Source organism: Vigna unguiculata, chromosome 9 (genome assembly GCF_004118075.2).
Source record: "Vigna unguiculata cultivar IT97K-499-35 chromosome 9, ASM411807v1, whole genome shotgun sequence".
Lineage (NCBI taxonomy): Eukaryota > Viridiplantae > Streptophyta > Magnoliopsida > Fabales > Fabaceae > Vigna > Vigna unguiculata.
The window spans coordinates 37621924-37649248 of NC_040287.1; the positions used below are offsets into that span (position 1 = coordinate 37621924).

The 27325-nt window shown below is 25.2% G+C and overlaps 1 protein-coding gene across 1 annotated transcript; it reads left to right on the top strand.

Annotated features, from left to right (window-relative positions):
- Nucleotides 1–3826: 3826 nt before the first annotated feature.
- LOC114163768 (uncharacterized protein At2g24330-like) lies at nucleotides 3827–7860 on the top strand. Its single transcript, XM_028048072.1, has 6 exons — nucleotides 3827–4176; nucleotides 4308–4571; nucleotides 5172–5316; nucleotides 6085–6194; nucleotides 6637–7060; nucleotides 7157–7860. The coding sequence occupies exons 2-6, from the start codon at nucleotides 4311–4313 to the stop codon at nucleotides 7429–7431; spliced, it is 1215 nt and encodes a 404-aa protein (XP_027903873.1). The 5' UTR covers nucleotides 3827–4176; nucleotides 4308–4310; the 3' UTR covers nucleotides 7432–7860.
- Nucleotides 7861–27325: the final 19465 nt, after the last annotated feature.

A 27325-nucleotide genomic window follows, 5' to 3' on the forward strand; every position in this document is an offset into this window, starting at 1 on the left:
TTAAAAAATAAATTAGATAAAAGTTTAGGTTTTCTTGTTAATGTTATAAATAATATTTATTTATTTTTTCGATTAAATAATGCAACCTCTCTATTTGAGCCAATGATGAATATGGACATGATTAAGTTCCCAACAATCTTACCGTTAGTACACAAATCTATTTTGCTAGTCATAACGAAAGTTATTCATAATATGGTCAAGGTTCCAACAATTTTATCATTATTGGTACGAAACTAGTTTTCTTTTCGCTAAGTCACCATGAAAATTGTTCAAAATATAATTAAATATTTTGTTATTGCATGTCCTTCAATGTGTGGATCACTGTGTTGGAGGGAAAAAATGTAAAGCAAAAAAATATTGGGGCTCACTCTGTATTTGTTTAGCAAAAGAAAAATGATATCATTTTCCTTGGGGCTCACTCTGTATTTATTAAACAAATTTACCATTTTGGATGGAGAAAATGTTATTTATACATCTCAAGTTCGTAAAAATTATATTTTATATATATTTCACTTTAAATTTTAATATAAAAACATGTATTAAATGTCAATGTTACGAACAATAGTAAAAACACATGCATTTGTTATTTTCTAAATAATTGTTATGAAAATTATAAAATTAAATATAAATAATTTTTATAACTTTTTATTTATATTGAAGATAGTTTTATACTTAAGAAAATGATTAAGTTAAAGAAAATGGTTAAATCACTGAAATTTAAAAAAAAAAAATTAATAAAATAATTATTTCAATTTAAAAAATATTTAAAGGATAAAATTAGAAAGTAAATGAAGATTAAAAAAAACTCTTTATATACTATCATATAAAGAGATGTATTCTTTGTACATAGACATTTTATATATAAATATATATATTTTGATTAATTTTATAGATAATTTTTATTATAAATAATTATTTTAATTTAGAAATATAATCAATTTAAAAGACAACCAAATTTTAAAAATAAAATTGATAAAAGTTTAGGTCTTTTTATTACCGTTAAAAATAATAGTTTCTTTTTATTTTGGTTAAATTATACAACCTCTGTTTGAGCCAATGGTGGATGATCCAGACATGGTTAAAGTCCCAAGGATTTTTTAGCATTGAAACTCATCAGCTGTTTTGTTTTCAACTTTCAAAATATTATTAAAGGTTGTGTTAGTGCACATCCTTCAACATGTGTATCTGCTTTGGACAGACAAAGATGTAAATCAAAATATTTTGAAGCCCATCCTATATTTCTTTGGTCAGAATATAGGTTTCAGAATATAGGTTGATTTTAATAACAAACCATATCAATATTATCGTTCTAAAGACAACTTTTCAAACAAATATTGCTTAGATAACTGTAATTTATTATGATGTTTTTTATAAATACTATTATGTTTATTATTATTATTTATATATTACCTATTTATTTATTAAATTTGCAATGGTTGCCATGAGTTTTATTAAATAAATTTACCATTTTAGAAGAAGAAAATGTTATTTATAAATCTCAAGTTCAGTAAAAATCATATTACATTATTATTTACTTTAAATTTTAATATAAAAACGTGTATTAAATATTGATATTATAAATATTAGTGAAACATATATGTATTATTTTTTTATAATAAAAATAATAAAATTTTATATTATTTATTATTATTATTATAAAAAATATATAATTTCCACAATTTTTATCATGCATTTTTATTCTTTGTCATGATTTCCACCCTCATCATCCATGTGTTCCTTTTGATTGGCTTGCTAATACGATATATTTAGAAAAGAACACGATCATTTCTGAATTTGAATCTTTCATAGAGTCGAGAAAAATAAATTAGAGAAGAACGCAAAATAAGACAAAGATGGAGGACACCACAATTTAGCAGATTGATAAGTTAAGTAGATGAAAAAGTTAATATTTGATAAGAATCAGAGTTCAACTTCAATAACCAAGAGAGTCCTCCCTCAAATAATGCAAATGCATATAATATAACTCAAAAAGTGTCTATATTATTTTTTTATACCTCTATACACAAGCACAATTTTAAGAAATACTGGAAACCTTCCAAAAAGACCTGAGCCCAAAAACATAAAAACATAAAATAATTTATAAAAGAAAGCACAAAGCTCAAAAGCATACAAACATAACTAATTTCTAAAAGAAAATCAAAGTCAAAAAACATAAACTAATTTTCCTAAAAAGTATTATTCAAATGTGTTCCAAACCATTATCTTTGTATCCTTTGAATTTTCAATTGCTTGTAGTATCATGAGTCTCAAATAGATTTATTCTTTCAATTTCTTGCTCCTTGCCATTGCCATAGATCATTTTAATTGTAAAAGTTCATCTTCAAGTTCTTCTTATATATGTAATCGAGGGATAATCTTTTATCATTCTCTCCTTCTTAAAAAAATCTGTCCTCAAATTCTTAGCACTTAAAGTTTAAAAAATAGTCTTTTATCACCAGGGATAGTCCTATATCATTCATTCTTGAAGAAATTTTATTCTCAAATTACCTATCACTTGCCTATAGGTCTCAACCTCACGATTATTTTACATTGTCCTTACAATTTATATGCCAAACAAATGAAAATAGTATAGTGATTAAGATTAAATTATATATTTCAATAGTAAGTTATATAAATTTCGGATTAAAACCTACATAAATCTTATTTTTGTATTCTCTTAGGTTTAAGTTTTATTTCTTGAATCTATTTATTTTAGGAGTTATAAAACTATAAAGAGTTCACCTCTTTTTTGACAAACTTCACTGACAGATATTTAAATTTTAAATAAATTTTATATATTAGCATTTTTTAATTAAGTCTTTTTTTTCAAAACAAAATATAATTACTCTGTATGGCAGTCCGAGTTGAATTTTATCAGGATTCAATTAAAAAAGTTAGTTTTCATTATTTGATGATAAAATCACTAGTTTAAATATTTAATATGTCTCCAAAATACTTATAAAATTACACAATAAAACCTAAACTTTAGAAGAAGAAAAATGTGCTTGAGGAAGTAATTTCTAAATTAAGAAATTTAGTTGGATGACTTATTTAAAAGAATTCAAAATACAGAATTTGCATAACAATACAGTCTTAAATTTAAATAAGAAATAGTAAATCGCATGTACCTATATATTTTTACTACCAATATAAATAGCATAACAATACAAAATATACCTATTCTTTAATAAACTTCACCAACAAATTTACAATTTTTAATAAATGTCAGTTTATGAGAAAAAAATCTAATGATATTGTAAAGTTGTTTTCTATCGTTCTCCATTTATAAATCATCGTGATAATTAAATTTGAAAATATATATATATATATATATATATATATATATATATATATATATATATATATATATATATACACACACACACACATATACTCTTTTCATTCCAAATCAATTGTCTTTTTAAAGTTCTCTTTCTGATTAAAAAAAACGATGTCGTACGACTTACTTGAAAAAATATGAGATTTAACAAGTTAAAAAGGTACTTTTAATTAGTTTTTTACTATTTAATGTTTCCTTCCTGATCAGTATATCAAAACAGTAACTTAAAAACCATTATTGATATTTTAACCGACTATTTTAATTCTAAAATTAGTATAGTAGAAAACTGTTTTAGACTATATCAATTAATTTCTGTGCATGTATTTCTAGAAAGTTTTGCATGAAGCTTCTCAAATCTCAAATTAAGACCGACAGAAAGCCATCGTTTATTTATTTTATTTTTATCAAATTATGTTAGCTAAAGTTTGCGTCAAAGTTTGCGTCCTTGGTCACACCAGAGTTTATAAAATTATTACACCCATATTGAAGAACTACGCTATATATTTTTTTCTTTTTTTTTTCATTAACACCATTTTCACGTTACCTCAATCATTAAGCTTTCGTTTCCTCTATTTTCATCCTACCAATTCAGAAACCTCACCTCTCATATGGTTCCCCAATTTCAAAAAGTCGCCACGATAATTCAACGATTGAGTAGCCTCCAAGTATTCGTTTCGTTCCAATAGATTGCAACCACCTTCGTGTTCCTTTCGTACCCCGTGTTCGCGTCGTGCGCGCAAAGTAGCGAATCGTAACTCCTCAAATTCTCCCTCAGTCGCAATACACGCTAGCGAGATCCGAACGAATAACGTGATTAAGATCATCAAGAGAAGCAGGTATGTTTCTCCAATCGAGATTCCTCCTTCGTCGATCCGATTCTGCAAAATCATCGATCAATTCGTTGAGACGGTTAGTTGCGGAATTGTTGGAGCGAATTTGAATCGTGTTTTTTTTTTATTATTAACAGGGGATGGCGAATGACAAAGTGATTGATGAAGGTGAGAAGAACGAGAGCGGTGGTACGAATTCCTCCGAGGGTGGGAAGAAGAAGCAAAAAAGCTTTTTGTCTCGAATTTGGAACGGGATACTTAGGTTACACGGTGATGATTTTGAGAAGAGACTCCAATACATTTCTAAAGAGGAGGCTCAGGTTATGACTAGGATGAACAGCAGATCACGATCCTGGAGGAGAATTTCCCGCCATCTTATTGTGTTTTCTGTCATATTTGAGGTGTGGTAATTGTTGATAATGTTTTCCTTCGCATTCAGCATTATTTGGTTTCAATCAATGATGCATATATACCTGGTTGCTTCTCTACGTTTCATTGTGAGATTAAGGTTTTTTTCAGTTTATCGTATTTTGTCGTTTAAACATGGATGATGATAAAACCCTCGGTTAGTTAAATTCTATAATTTCTCTACCGTCAACCTATATTATATTGAAGTTTAATTTCTCATTTGAAATTTATAATTATATGAAGACTTTCTTTTTAGTCCCGGTACATGCCATTTTAAATTCTTTAGTATTTGCATGCATCGTTTTAATTTTTCTTGAGATTTAAAATGGTACGTAAAGGAGTTAAAAGGGGTGATTTAAAGATAATGTTTTTGTAAATATAGGAAATAAATGAATAATTAAACCTTTATCAAACCTTATATCGTAAACTTCTCTACCGTAGTTACTTACACTTTTACAGAGACAGGGGGGGAATGATTACTCAGAGTGGTTATTCATTTTTAGTGATTAGCGAACTAAGAGGTTAATTAGTCTCTCTTCTCTAAATAAGTTGATCTTCTGGTCCCTGTTACTTAAAATAGTTTAAACTTTCAGGTTGTTGCTATAGTTTATGCTATTATGACAACAAGATCAATTCTTATGAATTGGAAAATGAGGGCACTGCGGGTTTTGCCAATGTTTCTTTTGCCTGCACTGTCATCCGCTGCCTATGCAGCATTTGTAAGCTTCACAAGGATGTGTAAGTATTTTAAGCTTTACCATTAACATGCATATCCTGCACAAGCTGGTCACATTTTATCTATATTTAACAATCAAAGTTTTGTGTGTTCGACCGTAATTGAGTGCTGAGTGTTGCATAATTTGCAGTTGTCATCTATGTTGATGGAATTTTAACTTTATGTTCCAAGTCTCAAATTGATGTAATTAGGTGGTCCTCTTTACGGTACGACTTACTACTGTAAAGAGTTTTAATTCATCTCTGCCATTAGAACTTTTTCCAATAAAATAGGATGGACAAGTTTCAATGTTAGTCTAAGCCAAACTTATTGATTCACTTCTGTGAGCAATGCTTTCAATAATTGATAGACCCAATCTAAAATCCTGTAGTTTAGTACTTCCTAGGTGAGTGTTTTGTATGAAAGAATATCGTATATTCTTCATGCTGTCGTATTCATAGCTCCATGCAAATACTGATCACAGTAGTATATAAAGTTCATTAGAAGTTCCTGCAGTTCATGTAATCATGTTCAAACGGTTCTAATGAAACTTTTATATGAAGAAAGATGCACGCTGGAGCAGCATTTGATACTAATAAGTAATTTCTCACTGGTAATAATTACTTATGTGATCTATTCTTCACAAATCTAATGATTTTATTATTGAATTCAAATTTATAGCGCAGTTTTTCACGCCCAACTAGTGCTCAAAATTTTATAACTCTTATGCCAACTGAAAATAAAATTCCCTTATTGTTTGAATTTTAAATTTATGATGTGTGATTTTACAGGTGATCGCAGGGACCAGAAAATTCTTGAAAGGCTTCGAGCTGAAAGGCAAGAAAAAATTGATGAGCTCAAAGAAAAGACAAATTATTACACTACACAACAGCTCATTCAGGTGATTGTTTGACGCAAGGCTTGTTACATGGTTCAATATCACCTATCTTTCATTTCTTGAAACGGAAGTGGACAAAATAACTTCGGGTTTGTAGTCTGGTGGGGTTCATTAATGTTGAATCTTAAGTTGAAAAGCATAGTACAGTATTTCAAATTTCAGAACCCCATCAAATTTGATGACATAGCTCCTAATTATCAGTTACGTTGAATATTTCTTTATCCATGACATTCAATACCCATGCTTCTATTTTTGTAAAGAATTAATAATGTCAGCATGTGAATGAATTCATGTGACTGCTGTAATCAAGGTTCATTTATTTCATTGATTTAAGCTGCTGTGCCAATGTGTATACTCCAAAGTGCATTACTGAAGAGCAACTCTTGATGGTATCTGTTTGTACGTGTCTTAATATTATTGTGTGTTATGCTTATGATCTATTCAGAGATATGATCCAGACCCAGCTGCAAAAGCAGCTGCTGCAACTGTTTTAGCATCTAAGTTGGGTGCAGATTCTGGTTTGAGAGTGTACCTGGAAGATCAACTCAGTCCCGGTGCTGCAATAGGGAAGAGCAACGATGTTGAACTTACGCAGTCCTCTGGACTTCGAAATCGGAGACAAGTTCAATCTAGATGCACTAGTCCAAGGGCAGCCACACCAAATCCTGGTGATCAACAAGTTGGTCTTGGGGGAAGTTATCAAACCCAGACTTTTGACGACAATCAGCCTGTTGTTGTTGAACATCACCAACCTCAAAGTTCAAACACACAAGACGGTGGATGGATTGCACGAATTGCAGCTTTGCTTGTGGGTGAGGATCCAGCACAGTCTTATGCTCTCATATGTGGTAACTGCTATATGCATAATGGTAAGGGGGCTATATTTGATTTTTTTTTTTTTTGTCTCATGTCCTTTTGCATTAGATCATGTTGATGTGTATTTTTATCTACTTATTTTCTTTCAGGTCTAGCTCGGAAGGAGGATTTCCCATTTATCACATACTACTGCCCACACTGTCGTGCCCTAAACAAACCTAAGCAATTGGATGAGCGTATTTCTAGTCTTACTTCTCCAAACACAGGGACTCCGAAAACAGACAATAGTTCCTCTGATGCAACTAAGAATATTAGGGCTTCTGCCGCTGAGAGTATAATCGCAGGCAGTAATCCTGGAAGTGCTTCTAGCTCTGAGATCGGGGAACTAACAGAAAGGGCAAGTGTGGATGAGAAAGTTGATTAAAAGAACGGCCGTTTTTTATGATTCAGCTGTTGGGATGACATGTCTACCCCCTTGTTTCGGACACAAACTGACTATATGTATAAAGGGAAGAACTTCGCTATTAGTTTCCTTGGTTGGCTTTGCAACAGGAAGAGTGCTGAAATACTTTGATACGTCTCGTGATCTGTGGTATAGAGTACACGTATTGTTTGAGTAAAGGCAATTTTGGCTTTATTTTACCTTTTTTGTGACAGTGTTCTAGTTTTAAAACTTGGACTGTAACTAAGAAATTTTGGGATCTGGATTTCTATCCGTTCTGTTTATGGATTTAAATTCAATTCATCCATGAGCAATAATTTCATTCTTGGATACCGAGTGAAGTAGCTGATTGTTGGATTCCAATATCTTGTTTATGATACTTTTGTATATATACAATATACGTTATAATTATTGTCCATTTGTTCAAATAGTTGGTTCCGACTGTATTCAGTCAAATCTGGATCGCTCCAAATTTAGCTAAATTCGGACCGGTCCTCTTGATGTTAAAATTGGTTGAATTAGTTTTAGAAGAAATTTGGTCAAGTCCGTCTCTGTTAAAATTTGGTTGAGTCGGTTACAATCAAATTGGTAGAGTTAGCATTGGTTGACATAGGCCGACCTAAGTTGAAAGGTGAGATTGTCTAACCTAGATCAAGGGTTTCGAGACTAGTTGGACATGCTGATGATCGAGATGAGTTTGGATTGTGTCGACCCAATGACACGAATTTTAAAATAATCATTTCAAATTTTTTTTATATAAGATGAATGAGTTGTTTTCTTTTTCACCTTCAACTTTCTTTTGTGTTTCTAATTTTTTGTCTCCAGTTTTTTTCAAAATTATCGAATTTTTAAATTTTATTAAGAAATTATCGAATTTCAAAATGTGGTTCAAGATAGTCAAGGAATTTACTAGATTTTGAGATATGATATACACACGTTTTTATATTATATTATTTTTTTTGAAAAAATCATTTATGTATTAAGAAAAATAAATAAAACATCAATTAATTTGTAAAACTGAATAAGACAGAATAAATTGATTTGTGTGAAGTATTTATTATTAGTTCCTTCACTTATCATACATACTAATTTAAATTAGAGAATGATATTATTTTATTTTATTTTATTTTATTAAATTTATTTTTTCAACTAATTTATATATAATTTGTGCTAAATTAATGAATCTCAACTCTTTCTATTATTTTTTAAGTTTCCAACAATTTCTTTCCTATCAGGTTTTTAATAAAATAACTAGTTTTTACAAATATTTTAAACTTAAAAATAAGAACAAAAGACTATTCGTGTGAATCGTAACCATAGTGTCACACAAATATAAATGTGATATAATTTTAATTAATTTGATTAAGATTTTTGACATCATTTTAATAAGCATTAAACAAATATATTATAAAATTGTTTTAATCGATGAATTGTTGTATCACAGATATGTTTGTGACAAAAAATCAAGAATAGATCAAGGTTAACATAAATACATAAATATTTTGTTTTGTTATATTGATTTTTTTTTATCGTAAATTGTATCAAAAATTCATTTTACTTTAAAAAACTAAAATAATAAATTGTTAATGTTGCACGAACAATACAATAATAAATAAACTACAGATAATCTGTTTCTTAAAATAAAAAAATAAATGGAATAGAAAAATATATTACGAAACTCCATAATACTTGTCATAAAAATTTTGCACAAATTATGATAATAACATATTACACAATTATGTATATTTAAATATTCTATCATAAATGTTTATACTTTTATTATAAAATTCCAAAATTAATATAATAAATAAATTATATAAAATATTCTTCAGAAACAAGTAAATTTTATTTTCTACTCATTATTTTTCTTTCTTTTTTAACACAAAAAAAAAACTTTATTTTCATTAAATTTTTTAAAACATTTTCACTTTCTAATCCATCGTAAGGATAAATATATTAAGTATATCACAATATATTATAAAAGAAATAATATTTGTTAAAAAAATATAATTAAAAATTAATGAAAAAAAAACATCAATTAATTTGTAAGTTTTAATAATATCACATTTTTAAACGATAACTCTAAAACATCGATCCTTAATTAATCCTAAAAGAGAAATTAGAAAAAAATGATAAAGATATAGAAAAAACATGAACTAAATAATTAATTACATTCGAAAAGTATATAGAAAATAATCAAATATCCTATTTCATTTTAAATTCTACATGTTTATTTTTTTTTCATTTCTATTTTTAAGATATTTTTCATTTGTCAAATTATTTATCTTTTATATAATTTTTACTTTGTTTTTTAATTTCAAGACCACTTAACACACAAATATACACGTATTTATAGACAGTGGATTAATATATTTACGATTTTATTATATTCATTAATTGCTTGATATCACGATTTCTACAAAAGTACATATTTCAAGACACTTTACATTAATTAAGGTTAATGTACTTTTGAAGCCTTAACTTTCAGTGGATCTTGGAATTAATCTATTTCAAAATTTTGGACCAATTTAGTTCTTCATCTTTCCAACTATAAGAATTTAGTCATTTTAATCAAATTTTATTAACTTTATTTCGAAATACGTTTGAAATATCAAATAAACCTGACAAAATTTGATTAAAATGACTAAATTCACGTATTTCAAAAGTGAAGGACTAAATTGGTCAAAAGTTTCGAAATTGACTAATTTCAAAATTCACATAAAGTTAAGTAACCAAAAACATATTTAACCTTATTAATTATTTTGATTTGCATTTAGATAGAAATAAAGCAAATACGAAGATATCATGTGCTTATACCTATTATATTCCTTTAGTTTTCTCGTTGAAACTAAATATTATTTTGATCATTGTGTTGATTTATTAATTTTGACTCGTTAATTTTCTGCATGTGATTTCTGAACCAACTCCCGATACTGATGAATAAGACAAAATGAATTGGTTTGTGTGAGATATTTATTATTGATTCCTTCACTTATCATACGTTGTAATTTAAAATAGAGGATGAAGTTATTTTATTTTGGTTTATAAAATTTATTTTCTCAAATGATTTATATTTTAATTGTGTTAAATTAATGGATCTCAATTCTTTCTCTTATTTTTTAAGTTACTTTTAAGTTCCTAACAATTTTTGTTTTTCCAACAGGATTTTTAATACAAAAATTGTTTTTTCTAAATATATTCAACTTAAAACTAGAAACAAAAGACTATTGATGTGAATTGTTGACTATTGTGTGACACCAGTAAAAATGTGATATTCTTGTAAGTAATTTGAGTAGAATTTTTTACATCATTTTAATAAGTATAAAAAAAATATATTATAAAATTGTTTGAATTGATGAAGTGTTACGTCATCGATAAGTTTTCGATAAAAAGAACAACAATTGATCAAGATTAACATAATTAAATAAATATTTTTTTATGTGTTCATTTTTATTTTAAATTAAGTTAAAAATTCATTTTATTTTAAATAAATAAAATAATAATTTGTTAATGTTACAAGAACAAGATAATAGTAAATAAACTATAGATGACATGTTTCTTAAAAGAAAAATAAAATAAACAGAGTATAAAAATATATTACCAAACCCCATATATGTAATACTTGTCATAAAATTGATAATGTTAATTTTTACCATTATCCAAGCTATATTTCATTAGCAAAATCATCTCTTCCAAAGCTTTTAACCACCTACTTAATCCTCAATTTTACCTTACTTTTGTAAATAAATACATTTTGGGTTACATTTATCTAAATATACCACTAATCCCCATTTTTTGTGTCCTTTTTGTAGATGGGAAGCTTTGTCCAAAAATCCAGACTAATGAGTGACCCGGAATAGCAAGGAGAAGAAGAAAAATGTCAACAGGAAGCGCCTGGCGACACGAAGCAAGCGCCAGGCGGAACAGACCGCCAGTCAAGCGCCAACCAAGCGCCAGCCAGGCGCCCTTGTTACGAACCGCCTGGCGGTAACTGGACACCGCCGGACGGTAGCTGTTAGTTTTGCCCCTGTTTGCTCGATACCGCCTGGCGTTGAGACCCTTCCACCAGGCGCCAGTGTTTGCTGATGTGACAAGTTGGCTCTTTTTCTTCTGTTTTCGCGAGGGGAAACAGATCTTTGGCATTTTGGAGGCACGAAGAACACATTTGGAGAGCTTGGAGGAGTGCTAGGGCTTGTGGGAACAGCTCCATCTTCCTCTTTGTATCTCTTTCTCTTCCTTTTCTTCCATTTTTAAGCTTGAGCTCTCCATGGCAATGGAGAGCTAAACCCATTTTTTGTTGGGGTTAGATGTAGCCACGAAACTCTTGTGTAAAGGCAAATGTTTTGATTATATATATGACTCTTTCATTAATTGCTAGTCTTCTTATTTCTTCACTTAAAGCTTGCATTGATTTAGCCATCTCTTGCATGATTTTTGGTTCATTGGGTGTGGAAATATCTTTGGGAACCTAGATTTGAAATAAGAAAACTCAATGGAGCTTGTACCTAGGAATGGGGCTTGACCCATTGGTTGTCTTAAACCTTTGTGCATAAAGCAAATTTGCTTATTAGGAGTTCAAGGAATTGACTTTTAATAAAGAAATTTAGGCTCAATTTATTAAGGAATTAGGGTTTGAGTAATATTGTGGGTTGGCATTAGCATATTAATGAAGAGGATGTTAAATTGTAGTTGCATGAGAGCATAGTGGTGAATTCTAACCCCGACAATATCAAGTCATATCATTTCTAATCTTTTCCATTCACTAAGTGCCTTTAACTTCCAAAGTTCAATTTTAATTATTTATGCAAAGTTTAATTTCATACATTGAAACTCAAAATATGGATTTATTCATTAGTTTAAATTAGTCACTAATTACGCAATTAATTAGTATACACGAGTCTTGGGAAACGATATCCCGGTCTTACCAGTTACTACTTGCGCGACTTGATACACTTGTCAAAGTCATAACAAAAATCTCTCTACAAATTACGATAATAACATATTACACAATTAAGTATATTTAAATATTCTATTATAAATGTTTATATTTTTATTGTAAAATTTCAAGAATTAAAATAATAAATAAATTTTATAAAATATTCTTAAAAAAAAGCAACCCTTTGTTTTTCTTTCTCTTTTTCTGAAAAAACTTTATTTTCATTAGAGTTTTTAAAATATTTTCACTTTCTAATCAATCATAAAGATGAATATATCAAGTGTATCACAATATATTGTAAAAAAAATATAATACTAAAAATTAATGAACAAAAACTTCAATTAATTTGTAAGTTTTAATAATCTCACATTTTTAATCGATAATTCTAGGACATCGATCCTTAATTGATCCTAATTGAGAAGTTAGAAAAAAAATGATAAAAAGATATAGAAAAAATATGAACTAAATAATTAATTACATTTGAAAAGTATATAGAAAATTATCAAATATCCTATTTCATTTTAAATTCTACATGTTTATTTTTTTTTTCATTTCTATTTTTAAGATATTTTTCATTTGTCAAATTATTTATCTTTTATATATTTTTTACTTTGTTTTTTAATTTCAAGACCACTTAACGTACAAATATACACGTATTTATCGACAATGGATTAATATATTTATGATTTTATCATTTATGATTTCTACAAAAGTACATATTTCAAGACACTTTACATTAATTAGGGTTAAATGTACTTTTGAAGCCTTAACTTTCAGTGGATCTTGGAATTAATCTATTTCAAAATTTTGGACCAGTTTAGTTCTTCATCTTTCGAACTATAAGAACTTAGTCATTTTAATCAAATTTTTTTATGTTTATTTCGAAATGCGTTTGAAATATCAAATAAACATGACAAAATTTGATTAAAATGATTAAATTCACGTATTTCAAAAGTGAATGACTAAATTGGTCAAAAGTTTCGAAATGGACTAATTCCAAGATTCACATAAAGTTAAGGGACAAAAAATATATTTAACCCTATTAATTATTTTGATTTGCATTTAGATAGAAATAAAGCAAATACGAAGATATCATGTGCTTATACCTATTATATTCCTTTAGTTTTCTTGTTGAGTCAAATAAATAATTGATATTTTATTTATTTATTTCATAATTTTGTTCCTCTTGTGATACTTATTAAATTATTTTTTTTGTTCTTTTAAAAAAGATAGAATACAAGATAGTAAATTAATGTAATGAAAAGGACATTAATATAAGCATGTTTTTTATTTTAAGCTTAATGAGAAATATTTTGAATGTCAAATAATATTAAAAAGTAATATAATATAAGAATACAGATAACTAAATATTATTTTGATCATTGTGTTGATTTATTAATTTTGACTCATTAATCTTCTGCATGTGATTTCTGAACCAACTCCCGATTCCAATGAATAGACAAAATGAATCGGTTTGTGTGAGATATTTATTATTGGTTCCTTCACTTATCATACATTATAATTTAAAATAGAGAATGAAGTTATTTTATTCTGGTTTATAAAATTTATTTTCTCAAATGATTTATATTTTAATTGTGTTAAATTAATGGATCTCAATTCTATCTCTTATTTTTTAAGTTACTTTTAAGTTCCTAACAATTTTTGTTTTTCCAACGGGATTTTTAATACAAAAATTGTTTTTTTCTAAATATATTCAACTTAAAACTAGAAACAAAAGACTATTGATGTGAATTGTTGACTATTGTGTGACATCAATAAAAATGTGATATTCTAGTAAGTAATTTGAGTAGAGTTTTTTACATCATTTTAATAAGTATAAAAAAAATATATTATAAAATTGTTTGAATTGACGAAGTGTTACATCATCGATAAGTTTTCGATAAAAAGAACAACAATTAATCAAGATTAACATAATTAAATAAATATTTTTTTGTGTGTTAATTTTTATTTTAAATTAAGTTAAAAATTCATTTTATTTTAAATAAATAAATTAATAATTTGTTAATGTTACAAGAACAAGGTAATAGTAAATAAACTATAGATGACATGTTTCTTTAAAGAAAAATAAATTAAACTGAGTACAGAAATATATTACCAAACCCCATATATATATATATATATATATATATATATATATATATATATATATATATATATATATATATATATATATATATATATGTAATACTTGTCATAAAATCTCCCTACAAATTACGATAATAACATATTACACAATTAAGTATATTTAAATATTCTATTATAAATGTTTATAATTTTATTGTAAAATTTCAAGAATTAAAATAATAAATAAATTTTATAAAATATTCTTAAAAAAAAAGCAACCCTTTGTTTTTCTTTCTCTTTTTCTGAAAAAACTTTATTTTCATTAGAGTTTTTAAAATATTTTCACTTTCTAATCAATCATAAGGATGAATATATCAAGTATATCACAATATATTGTAAAAAAAAATTGTTAAAAAAAATATAATACTAAAAATTAATGAACAAAAACTTCAATTAATTTGTAAGTTTTAATAATCTCACATTTTTAATCGATAATTCTAGGACATCGATCCTTAATCGATCCTAATTGAGAAGTTAGAAAAAAATGATAAAAAGATATAGAAAAATATGAACTAAATAATTAATTACATTTGAAAAGTATATAGAAAATTATCAAATATCTTATTTCATTTTAAATTCTACATGTTTATTTTTTTTTCATTTCTATTTTTAAGATATTTTTCATTTGTCAAATTATTTATCTTTTATATATTTTTTACTTTGTTTTTAAATTTCAAGACCACTTAACGCACAAATATACACGTATTTATCGACAATGGATTAATATATTTATGATTTTATCATTTATGATTTCTACAAAAGTACATATTTCAAGACACTTTACATTAATTAGGGTTAAATGTACTTTTGAAGCCTTAACTTTTAGTAGGTTTTGGAATTAATCTATTTCAAAATTTTGGACCAATTTAGTTCTTCATCTTTCGAACTATAAGAATTTAGGCATTTTAATCAAATTTTTTTATGTTTATTTCGAAATGCGTTTGAAATATCAAATAAACATGACAAAATTTGATTAAAATGATTAAATTCACGTATTTCAAAAGTGAATGACTAAATTGGTCAAAAGTTTCGAAATGGACTAATTCCAAAATTCACATAAAGTTAAGGGACAAAAAATATATTTAACCCTATTAATTATTTTGATTTGCATTTAGATAGAAATAAAGCAAATACGTTGTGTGAGATGTTTATTATTGGTTCCTTCACTTATCATACATTATAATTTAAAATAGAGAATGAAGTTATTTTATCCTGGTTTATAAAATTTATTTTCTCAAATGATTTATATTTTAATTGTGTTAAATTAATGGATCTCAATTCTATCTCTTATTTTTTAAGTTACTTTTAAGTTCCTAACAATTTTTGTTTTTCCTACGGGATTTTTAATACAAAAATTGTTTTTTCTAAATATATTCAATTTAAAACTAGAAACAAAAGACTATTGATGTGAATTGTTGACTATTGTGTGACACCAATAAAAATGTGATATTCTTGTAAGTAATTTGAGTAGAGTTTTTTACATCATTTTAATAAGTATTAAAAAAATATATTATAAAATTGTTTGAATTGATGAAGTGTTACATCATCGATGAGTTTTCGATAAAAAGAACCAAAATCGATCAAGGTTAACATAATTAAATAATTTTTTTTATATTGTTCATTTTTATTTTAAATTAAGTTAAAAATTCATTTTATTTTAAATAAATAGAATAATTTTGTTAATGTTACAAGAACAAAGTAATAGTACATAAACTATAGATGACATGTTTCTTAAAAGAAAAATAAAATAAACGGAGTACAAAAATATATTACCAAACCCATATATGTAATACTTATCATAAAATCTTTGCACAAATTACGATAATAATATATTACACAATTAAGTATATTTAAATATTCTATTATAAATGTTTATATTTTTATTGTAAAATTTAAAGAATTAAAATAATAAATAAATTTTATAAAATATTCTTAAAAAAAAGCAACCCATTGTTTTTCTTTCTCTTCTTCTGAAAAAAACTTTATTTTCATTAGAATTTTTAAAATTTTTTCACTTTCTAATCAATCATAAGGGTGAATATATTAAGTGTATCACAATATGTTGTAAAAATAATAATATTTGTTAAAAAAATATAATATTAAACATTAATGAACAAAAACTTCAATTAATTTGTAAGTTTTAATAATCTCACATTTTTAATCGATAACTCTAGAAGATTAATTCTTAATTGATCCTAAAAGAGAAATTAAAAAAAGTTGATAAAAGATATAGAAAAAATATGAACTAAATAATTAATTACATTTGAAAAGTATAAAAAAAACAATATCAAATATCCTACTTTATTTTAAATTCTACATGTTGATTTTTTTCATTTATGTTTTTAAGATATTTTTATTTATCAAATTATTTATCTTTTATACATTTTTTTACTTTGTTTTTTTTTAATTTCAATATTACTTGACACACAAATATACACGTTTTTATCGACAATGGATTAATATATTTAGCATTTTATGATATTCATTAATTCTTTGATACATGATTTCTACAAAATTTTATATATTTCAAGACACTTAATATATTAATTATTTTGATTTGTATATAGATAAAAATAAAGCATATAATAAGATATCATGTGTTTATACCTATTATACTTCTTTAGTTTTCTCCTTGAGTCAAATAAATAAATAATATTTTATTTATTTATTTCATGGTTCCATTTTTCTTGTGATACTTATTAAATTAATTTTTGATTCTTTTAAAAAGAAGAAGATAGAATACAATATAAGTAAATTAATATAATAAAAATGACATTAATATATGCATGTTTTTTATTTTAAGCTTAATGAGAAATATTTTAAATGTCAAATAAGATTAAAAAATAATATAATATAAGAATACAAATAACAAAATATGATTTTTATCATTGTGTTGGTTTATTAATTTTGGCTCATTAATTTTCTGCATGTGATCTCTGAACCAATTTTCTATTCCAGTGAATAAGACAAAATGAATTGGTTTGTGTGAGGTATTTATTATTGGTTCCTTCATTTATCATACATTGTAATTAAAATTAGAGAATGAAGTTATTTTATTCTGGTTTGTAAAATTTATTTTCTCAAATGATTTATATTTTAATTGTGCTAAATTAATGGATCTCAAATTTTCTCTTATTTTTTTAAGTCATTTTTAAGTTCCTAACAATTTTTGTTTTTCCAAACCGGATTTTTAATACAAAAAGTTTTTTTTAAAAATATTTTCAACTTAAAAATAGAAAGAAAAGACTATTGATATGAATTGTTATCCATTGTGTGACACCAATATAAATGTGATATTATTGTAAGTAATTTGAGTAAAGTTTTTTACATCATTTTGATAACTATAAAAAAAAATATTATAAAATTGTTTGAATTGATGAAGTGTTACATCATGGATAAGTTTTTTATAATAACGATAACAATGGATTAAGGTTAACATGATGAAATAAATATTTTGTTTTATGTGTTTGTTTTTTTTATTTTAAGTTAAAAATTCATTTTATTTTAAATAAATAAAATAATAATTAATTAATGTTACAAGAACAATGTAATAGGAAATAAACTATAGATTATGTGTTTCTTAAAATAAAAAAGAAATAAACGAAGTATAAAAATGTAACGTCCCATTTAAATAACAACATAATTAAATGAAACATCATACATAATAATAAAAGAGTATTGTCATGGAGTGGAAATGTCACTTCTTATAATTGTCCAAAATACTTGAAATAGGAAACTAATCCACACCACAATGCCATTAACAAAACAGAATAAGAGTTCAACAGTATTCAAAATAAATGCTTAGAGAGCAAGTTATTACATGGACTACAACCCTAAAAGAAAAACTCTAAAATTTCCATCACCCTTTTGACGACCACGAGGAGTTCTCACATTTGTTCACATCAATAAATTGATGATCATCGCAAAAGGAGAAATACCACACACAAACATACAAGCAAACAGAAAGGGTAAAAAATTTTAGCATACAATTGAGCATGCAACTTAAAAGTCAAATATACATAGATCAACAAGCATGTGATGACCATAAAACAAGACACCAAGACTCAATTAGCCAGATACATATAATCAGTTGGATTCACTAGATTGTGGTGGCCTCTACTGCTCTACAGAGCCATTGCTGATGAGTTTCACCCTACCACGCACAAGGTTAGCCTTCAAACATATGAGGTCATTATCCTGCCAAAGACTAAGGTCTCTTGCTACTCTCACCACTTGAGTCAGTACACGCTACGTGAAACTAACTGACTATTTAGAGTGTCAGGATGCAATCATTGCTTGAATCCTTCCTAAATTATATAACGAGGCACCACCACGAAACCTTCGTGGAATTACGTCTTAACCATGAGTCATCACCATGAGTTCCCACTAACAGGGATCATGGAATTACGTTCTGACCATGAGACACCACCACGAAACCATTGTGGAATTATGTCCTGACCAAACGAGGCACCACCATGAGATCTCACCTAGAGATTCATGGAATTACGTCCTAAACCACACCAAATCATGTCTCACTAACCAAGCATAAAGTTATCATGCATACCGATTCCATACCAACATTTATAACCAACCATCCAATCAGGTTCCATATAAAGGTCATACCAAACTCATCAATTACAGCCCATACAATCAAATATTACATGCATATTCACATACTTTTTACTTTAAATAGAGCAAACCAACAAATCAAGCAACTAACAACAATTAAGTAGGAAATCAGCACGGCCTGCATCAAGTCTTGCTCAAGCTAGGAGTCTTCGCTTAAGTGAGAGAGGTAGTCTCGCTCAAGCTGCATACTCTCGCTTAGGCAAGACTGCGAACATAGGCCCTAGAAGGTTTTGCAAACTCTCACTTAGGCGAGGCCATCTCGCCTAAGCGAGATGGTTCGCCTAAGCGAGTGCTCGAGCAAAAACCCCCTGGGTGAGCTTCTACTACTCTCGCCTAAGCGAGACCAGCTCGCTTGGACAAAAATAATAGTTCTCCCTCACTGTTCCACGCCTGCAAAGCCAAATTTTCATCCAAAACAACAACCAATGCATATTCATTTCATCATGAACACCACACAATCACCAGAAATGTAAAGCAGAACCAAAAATAGACATGATAAATTTAAATCACGAAACCCTAGCTTCCCTTACCTATAAAATGTTAGACAAGGACTCGGACACCCAAACAGTTGAGCACTATAGCTCTAAGAGTAGATTCGAGAGCTGGAAAACAACGGAATAGATTTAAGACAAGCTCACTACGGTGAACCCTAATTGAAATCACGAAAATATGACCAGAGGAAAGAGGATACAGGTAGGAACGGAGTTGAGCTAGCTTGAAGATGAAGGAGGTCCAAATCCTAGCAAAGCTTCTGAAAGAAGTTTAGAGGGGAGGAGTAAAACACTGATTTTGCAAAGTGGGCAAAAAAAGAGAGGGTTAGGCTGATTTAGGGATTTTGGACACCCCATGGGCCAGCCTTAAGCCCAACAGATTAGGGCAAACCCTTGAACATTGAGACAGAATAATAAGTGAGCCTTATAACAAAAATATATTATCGAACTCCGTATATATAATACTTATCATATAATCTTTGCACAAATTACGATAATAACATATTACACGATTAAGTATATTTAAATATTCTATCATGTTTATATACATTGATCCTTAAATTTTACATGTTTATTTTATTCATTTCTATTTTTAAGATAATTTTCATTTATCAAATTATTTATCTTTTATATATTTTTTTATTTTGTTTTTCTTTAATTTCAAAACCACTTAACGCACAAATATACATATATTTATCGACAATGGATTAATATATTTAATATTTCATGATATTCATTAATTATTTGATATCATGATTTTTTACAAAATTTTATATATTTCAAGACACTTAATATATGTATTATTTTGATTTATATATAGATAGAAATAAAGCAAATAAGAAGATATCATGTGTTTATACCTATTATACTCATTTAGTCTTCTCTTCGACTCAAATAAATAATTGATATTTTATTTATTCATTTCATAGTTTCGTTTTTCTTGTGATATTTGTTAAATTAATTTTTTATTCTTTTAAAAAAGATAGAATACAACATAAGTAAATTAATATAATGAAAATGACATTAATATAAGCATGTTTTTTATTTTAAGCTTAATAAGAAATATTTTAAATGTCAAATAAGATTAAAAAGTAATATAATATAAAAATACAAATAACTAAATATTATTTTTATCATTTTGTTGGTTTATTAATTTTGACTCATTAATTTTCTGCATGTAATTTCTGAACCAATCTCCTATTCCAATGAATAAGACAATGAATTGGTTTGTGTGAGGTATTTATTATTGTTTCCTTATAAAATGTTCTTAACAAGCAAGTAAATTTTATTTTCTACTTATTGATTTTCTTTCTCTTTCTTTTTCTGCAAAAAAAAACTTTATTTTCATTAAACTTTTTAAATATTTTCACTTTCTAATCAAGGATGAACATAATAAGGGTATCACAGTATATTGTAAAAAAATAATATTTGTTAAAAAAATATAATATTAAAAATCAATGAAAAAAACATCAATTAATTTGTAAGTTTTAAGAATCTCACATTTTTAATCGATAACTCTAGAACAATGATCTTTAAATTCTACATGTTTATTTTATTCATTTCTATTTTAAGATTATTTTCATTTATCAAATTATTTATCTTTTATATATTTTTTATTTTGTTTTTTTTTTAATTTCAAGACCACTTAACACACAAATATACATATATTTATCGACAATGGATTAATATATTTAATATTATATGATATTCATTAATTATTTGATATCATGATTTTTACAAAATTTTATATATTTCAAGACACTTAATATATGTATTATTTTGATTTGTATATAGATAGAAATAAAGCAAATAAGAAGATATCACGTGCTTATACCTATTATACTCATTTAGTCTTCTCCTTGAGTCAAATAAATAATTGATATTTTATTTATTTATTTCATAGCTTCGTTTTTCTTGTGATATTTGTTAAATTAATTTTTTATTCTTTTTAAAAAAATAGAATACAGCATAAGTAAATTAATGTAATGAAAATGACATTAATATAAGTATGTTTTTTATTTTAAGCTTAATAAGAAATATTTAAATGTCAAATAAGATTAAAAAGTAATATAATATAAAAATACAAATAACTAAATATTATTTTTATCATTGTGTTGGTTTATTAATTTTGACTCATTAATTTTCTGCATGTGATGTATGAACCAATCTCCTATTCCAATGAATAAGACAATGAATTGGTTTGTGTGAAGTATTTATTATTGGTCCCTTCATTTATCATACATTGTAATCTAAATTAGAGAATGAAGTTATTTTATTGTGGTTTCTAAAATTTATTTTCTCAAATGATTTATATTTTAATTGTGCTAAATTAATGGATCTCAATGTTTTCTCTTATTTTTTAAGTCATTTTTAAGTTTCTAACAAATTTTGTTTTTCCAACCGGATTTTTAATACAAAAACTGTTTCTTTCTAAATATTTTCAACTTAAAAATAGAAACAAAAGACTATTAATGTGAATTTTGAGCATTGTGTGACACCAATATAAATGTAATATTCTCTAAGTAATTTGAGTAAAGTTTTTTACATCATTTTGATAACTATAAAACAATATATTATGAAATTGTTTGAAATAATGAAGTGTTACATTATGAAGAAGTTTTCGATAAAAATAACAATTGTTAACATAATTAAATAAATATTTTGTTTTACGTGTCCATTTTTTATTTTAAGTTAAGTTAAAAATTTATTTTATTTTAAATAAATAAAACAATAATATATTAATGTTACAATAACAATGTAATAGTAAATAAAGTATAGATTATGTGTTTCTGAAATTAAAAAAAAAAATAAACAGAGTAAAAAAATATGATACCGAACCCATATTGCACTAATTACGATAATAAGATATATATTTAAATATTCTATATGTTTATATTTTTAGTATAAAATTCCAAAAATTAAAAAAATAAATAAATTATATAAAATGTTCTAAAAAAGCAAGTAAATTTTATTTTCTACTCATTGTTTTTCTTTCTCTTTTTCCGCAAAAAACTTTATTCTCATTAAATCTTCTTAAGTATTTTTACTTTCTAATCTTTCTAATCAATCCTAAAGGTGAATATATTAAGTGCATCAATATATTGTAAAAAATAATAATATTTGTTAAAAAATTAATATTAAGAATTAATGAACAAAAACTTCAATTAAGATGTAAATTTTAATAATCTTACATTTTTAATCGATAATTCAAGGACATTGATCCTTAATTGATTTAAATGAAAAATTAAAAAAAGTTGATAAAAGATGCAGAAAAAATATGAATTAAATAATAAATTACATTTGAAAAATATATAAAAAATAATGAAATATTCTATTCTATTTTAAATTCTACATGTTTATGTTTTTCATTTCTACTTTTAAGATATTTTTCAATTATCAAATTATTTATCTTTCATATATTTTTATTTTGTATTTTTAATTTCAAGATCACCTAATGCACAAATATACACATATTTATCGATAATGGATTAATATATTTAGGATTTCATGACATTTATGAATTTTTTGATATCATGATTTCTACAAAATTATATATATTTCTAGACACGTAATATATTTATTTATTTGATTTATATTTACATAGAAATAAAGCAAATAAGAAAATATCATGTGCTTATACCTATTATACTCCTTTAGTTATCTCGTAGAGTTAAATAAATAATTGATATTTTATTTATTTATTGTATAGTTTCGTTTATCTTGTGATACTTATTAAATTAATTTTTTATTCTTTTAAAAAAGAAGAAGATAGAATACAATATAAGTAAATTAATATAATAAAAATGACATTAATATATGCATGTTTTTTATTTTAAGCTTAATGAGAAATATTTTAAATGTCAAATAAGATTAAAAAGTAATATAATATAAGAATACAAATAACTGAATATTATTTTTATCATTGTGTGGGTTTATTAATTTTGGTTCATTAATTTTCTGCATGTGATTTCTGAACCAACTTCTGATTCCAATGAATAAGACAAAATAAATTGGTTTGCGTGAGATATTTATTATTTGTTCCTTCACTTATCATACTTGTAATTTAAAATAGAGAATGAAGTTATTTTATTCTGGTTTGTAAAATTTATTTTCTCAAATGATATATATTTTAATTGTGCTAAATTAATGGATCTCAATTCTTTCTCTTATTTTTTAAGTCATTTTTAAGTTCCTAACAATTTTTGTTTTTTCAACCGGATTTTTAATACAAAACTGTTTTTTTCTAAATATTTCCAACTTAAAAATTGAAACAAAATATTATGGATGTGAATTGTTGACCATTGTGTGACACCAATATAAATGTGATATTCTTGTAAGTAATTTGAGTAAAGTTTTTTACATCATTTTGATAACTATAATAAAAATATATTATAAAATTGTTTGAATTGATGAAGTGTTACATCATAGATAAGTGTTCAATACAAAAAACAACAATCGATTAAGGTGAACATAATTAAATAAATATTTTGTTTTATGTGTTCTTTTTTATTTTAAATTAAGTTAAAATTTCATTTTATTTAAAATAAATAAAATAATATTTTGTTAATGTTACAAAAACAATGTAATAGTATATTAACCATAGATGATGTGTTTCTTAAAATAAAAAATATAAAATAAACAGAGTACAAAATTATATTACCAAACCCCATATATGTAATTAGGGATGACAAAAATACTCGTGCCCGTGAATATCCGCGGATAAAATTCGCAACGGATAGTTGATACCTGCGAGTAGCGGATATTTATTACGCGTGGGTAGCGGGTATTTTAATACCCGCTTATAAACGGGTCGGGTACGAGTATCATACTATTCGTACCCGCGGGTACCCGTTACCCGCAAAAAAATGAAAATGAAAATTTAATTTATATTTTATTAAGTTAAATTTAATTAAAATTAAAATTAGCAGTATATTTTATTATGTCAAATTTAATTATAATTAAAATTTAATTTAATTTATATTTTATTTATATAATTTTATATTAAAAAATTTATAAAATATAAATTTTTTAAATATTTGCAGGTATCGGGTATCTACGGGTACCCGTGGGTTTTAAAACTATCCGCGGGTATTTTTTAAGCGGATACCCGACAGGTAAACGGGCGGGTTTTTTTGTGGCGGGTCGGGTTGCGGATAGGCACTATCTGTGCCCGACCCGACCCGTTGCCATCCCTGTATGTAATACTTGTCATAAAATTTTTGCACAAATTACAACAATAACATATTGCACAACTAAGTATGTTTAAGTATTCTATCATAAATGTTTATATTTTTATGATAAAATTCCAAAAAATAAAATAATAAATAAATTATATAAAATATTTTTAAAAAGCAAGTGAATTTTATTTTCTACCTATTGTTTTTCTTTCTCTTTTTTTTTTCTGCAAAAAACTTTCTTTTCATTAAATTTTTTAAAATATTTTCACTTTCTAATCTATAATCAATCGTAAGGGTAAATATATCAAGTGTATCACAATATATTGTAAAAATAATAATATTTGTTAAAAAAATATGATATTGAAAATTAATGAAAAAAACATCAATTAATTTGTAAGTTTTAATAATCTCACATTTTTAATCGATAACTCTAGGACATTGATCCTTAATTGATCCTAAATGAGAAATTAAAGATGGTTGATAAAAAGATATAGAAAAAATATGAACTAAATAATTAATTACATTTGAAAAGTATATAAAATATAATGAAATATCCTTTTTTATTTTAAATTTTACATGTTTACTTTTTTCATTTCTATTTTTAAGATATTTTTTATTTATCAAATTATTTATCTTTTATATATTTTTTACTTTTTTTTTTAATCTCAATATCACTTAACGCACAAATATACAAGTACTTATCGACAATGGATTAATATAGTTTGGATTTCATGATATTCATTGATTCTTTGATATCATGATTTCTACAAAATGTATATATATTTCAAGACACTTAATATATTAATTATTTTGATTTGTATTTAGATAGAAATTAAGCAAATGAGAAAATATCATGTGCTTACACCTATTATACTCATTTAGTTCTCTTGTTGAGTCAAATAAATAATTGATATTTTATTTATTTATTTCAGAGTTCTGTTTCTTCTTGTGATACTTATTAAATTATTTTGTATTCTTTTAAAAATGATAGAATACAACATAAGTAAATTAATGTAATAAAAATGACATTAATATCAACATGTTTTTTTATTTTAAGCTTAATGAGAAATATTTTAAATGTCAAAGAAGATTAAAAAGTAATATAATATAGGAATACAAATAATTAAATATTATTTTGATCATTGTGTTGATTTATTAATTTTCTGCATGTGATTTCTGAACCAATTTCCTATTCCAATAAATAAGACAAAATGAATTGGTTTGTGTGAGGTATTTATTATTGGTTCCTTCACTTATCATACATTGTAATTTAAATTAGAGAATAAAATTATTTTATTATGGTTTATAAAATTTATTTTTTCAAATGATTTATATTTTAATTGTGTTAAATTAATGGATCTTAATGTTTTCTCTTATTTTTTAAGTCATTTTTAAGTTCCTATAACAATTTTTGTTTTTCCAACCGGATTTTTAATAAAAAACTGTTTTTTCTAAAAATAAAATACTATTGATGTGAATTGTTGATCAATGTGTGACACCAATATAAATATGATATTCTTGTAAATAATTTGAGTAAAGGTTTTTACATCATTTTGATAACTATAAAAAAAAATATATTATAAAATTATTTGAACCAGTGATGTGTTACATCATGGATAAGTTTTCCATAAAAAGAACTACAATTATTAAGATTAACATAATTAAATAAATATTTTGTTGTGTTGTGTTATTTTTTATTTTAAATTAAGTTAAAAATTCATTTTATTTTAAATAAATAAAATAATAATTTGTTAATGTTACAAGAAAAATGTAATAGTAAATAAACTTTAAATGATCTGTTTTTTAAAATAAAAAATAAATAAACGGAGTACAAAAATATGTGATGAGTCCCAAATAAGTTGTACTTCTCATAATTTTTTTGCACAAAATAAGTAGTAACAGTATTATACAATTAGGTATATTTAAATATATTTAAATATTCTATCATTAATGCTTATACTTCTACTATAGTGCTTGAAATTATTTTTTATTTTAAATTAAGTTAAAAATTCATTTTATTTTAAATAAATAAAATAATAATTTGTTAATGTTACAAGAACAATGTAATAGTAAATAAACTTTAGATGATCTGTTTTTTAAAATAAAATAAAACAAATAAACACGGAATACAAAAATATGTGATGAGTCCCAAATAAATTGTACTTGTCATAAATTTTCTGCACAAAATAAATAGTAACAGTATTATACAATTAGATATATTTAAATATTCTATCATTAATGCTTATACTTCTATTATTGTGCTTGAAATAATAAATAAATTATATAAAATTTTATTAAGAGGCAAGTAAATTTTGTTTTTTACTCATGATTTTTTCGTTTTTCTTCCCAAATCAACCTTCTTTTCATTAATTTTTTTAAAATATTTTCATTTTCTAATCAATGGCAAGAGGGAGTATATAAAGTGTATTGCAATATATTGAAAAAGAAATAATATTTGATAAAAAAAGTATAATATTCAAAATTAATGAGAAAAAACA

Bases quoted from the DNA above. Each gene is read 5' to 3' on its own strand.
- LOC114163768 (XM_028048072.1), top strand. From the start codon at position 4,311: ATGGCGAATGACAAAGTGATTGATGAAGGTGAGAAGAACGAGAGCGGT. The intron at 4,572-5,171 runs GTGTGGTAATTG...TTAAACTTTCAG, and splicing joins TGTTTTCTGTCATATTTGAG to GTTGTTGCTATAGTTTATGC. The intron at 5,317-6,084 runs GTAAGTATTTTA...GTGATTTTACAG, and splicing joins TGTAAGCTTCACAAGGATGT to GTGATCGCAGGGACCAGAAA.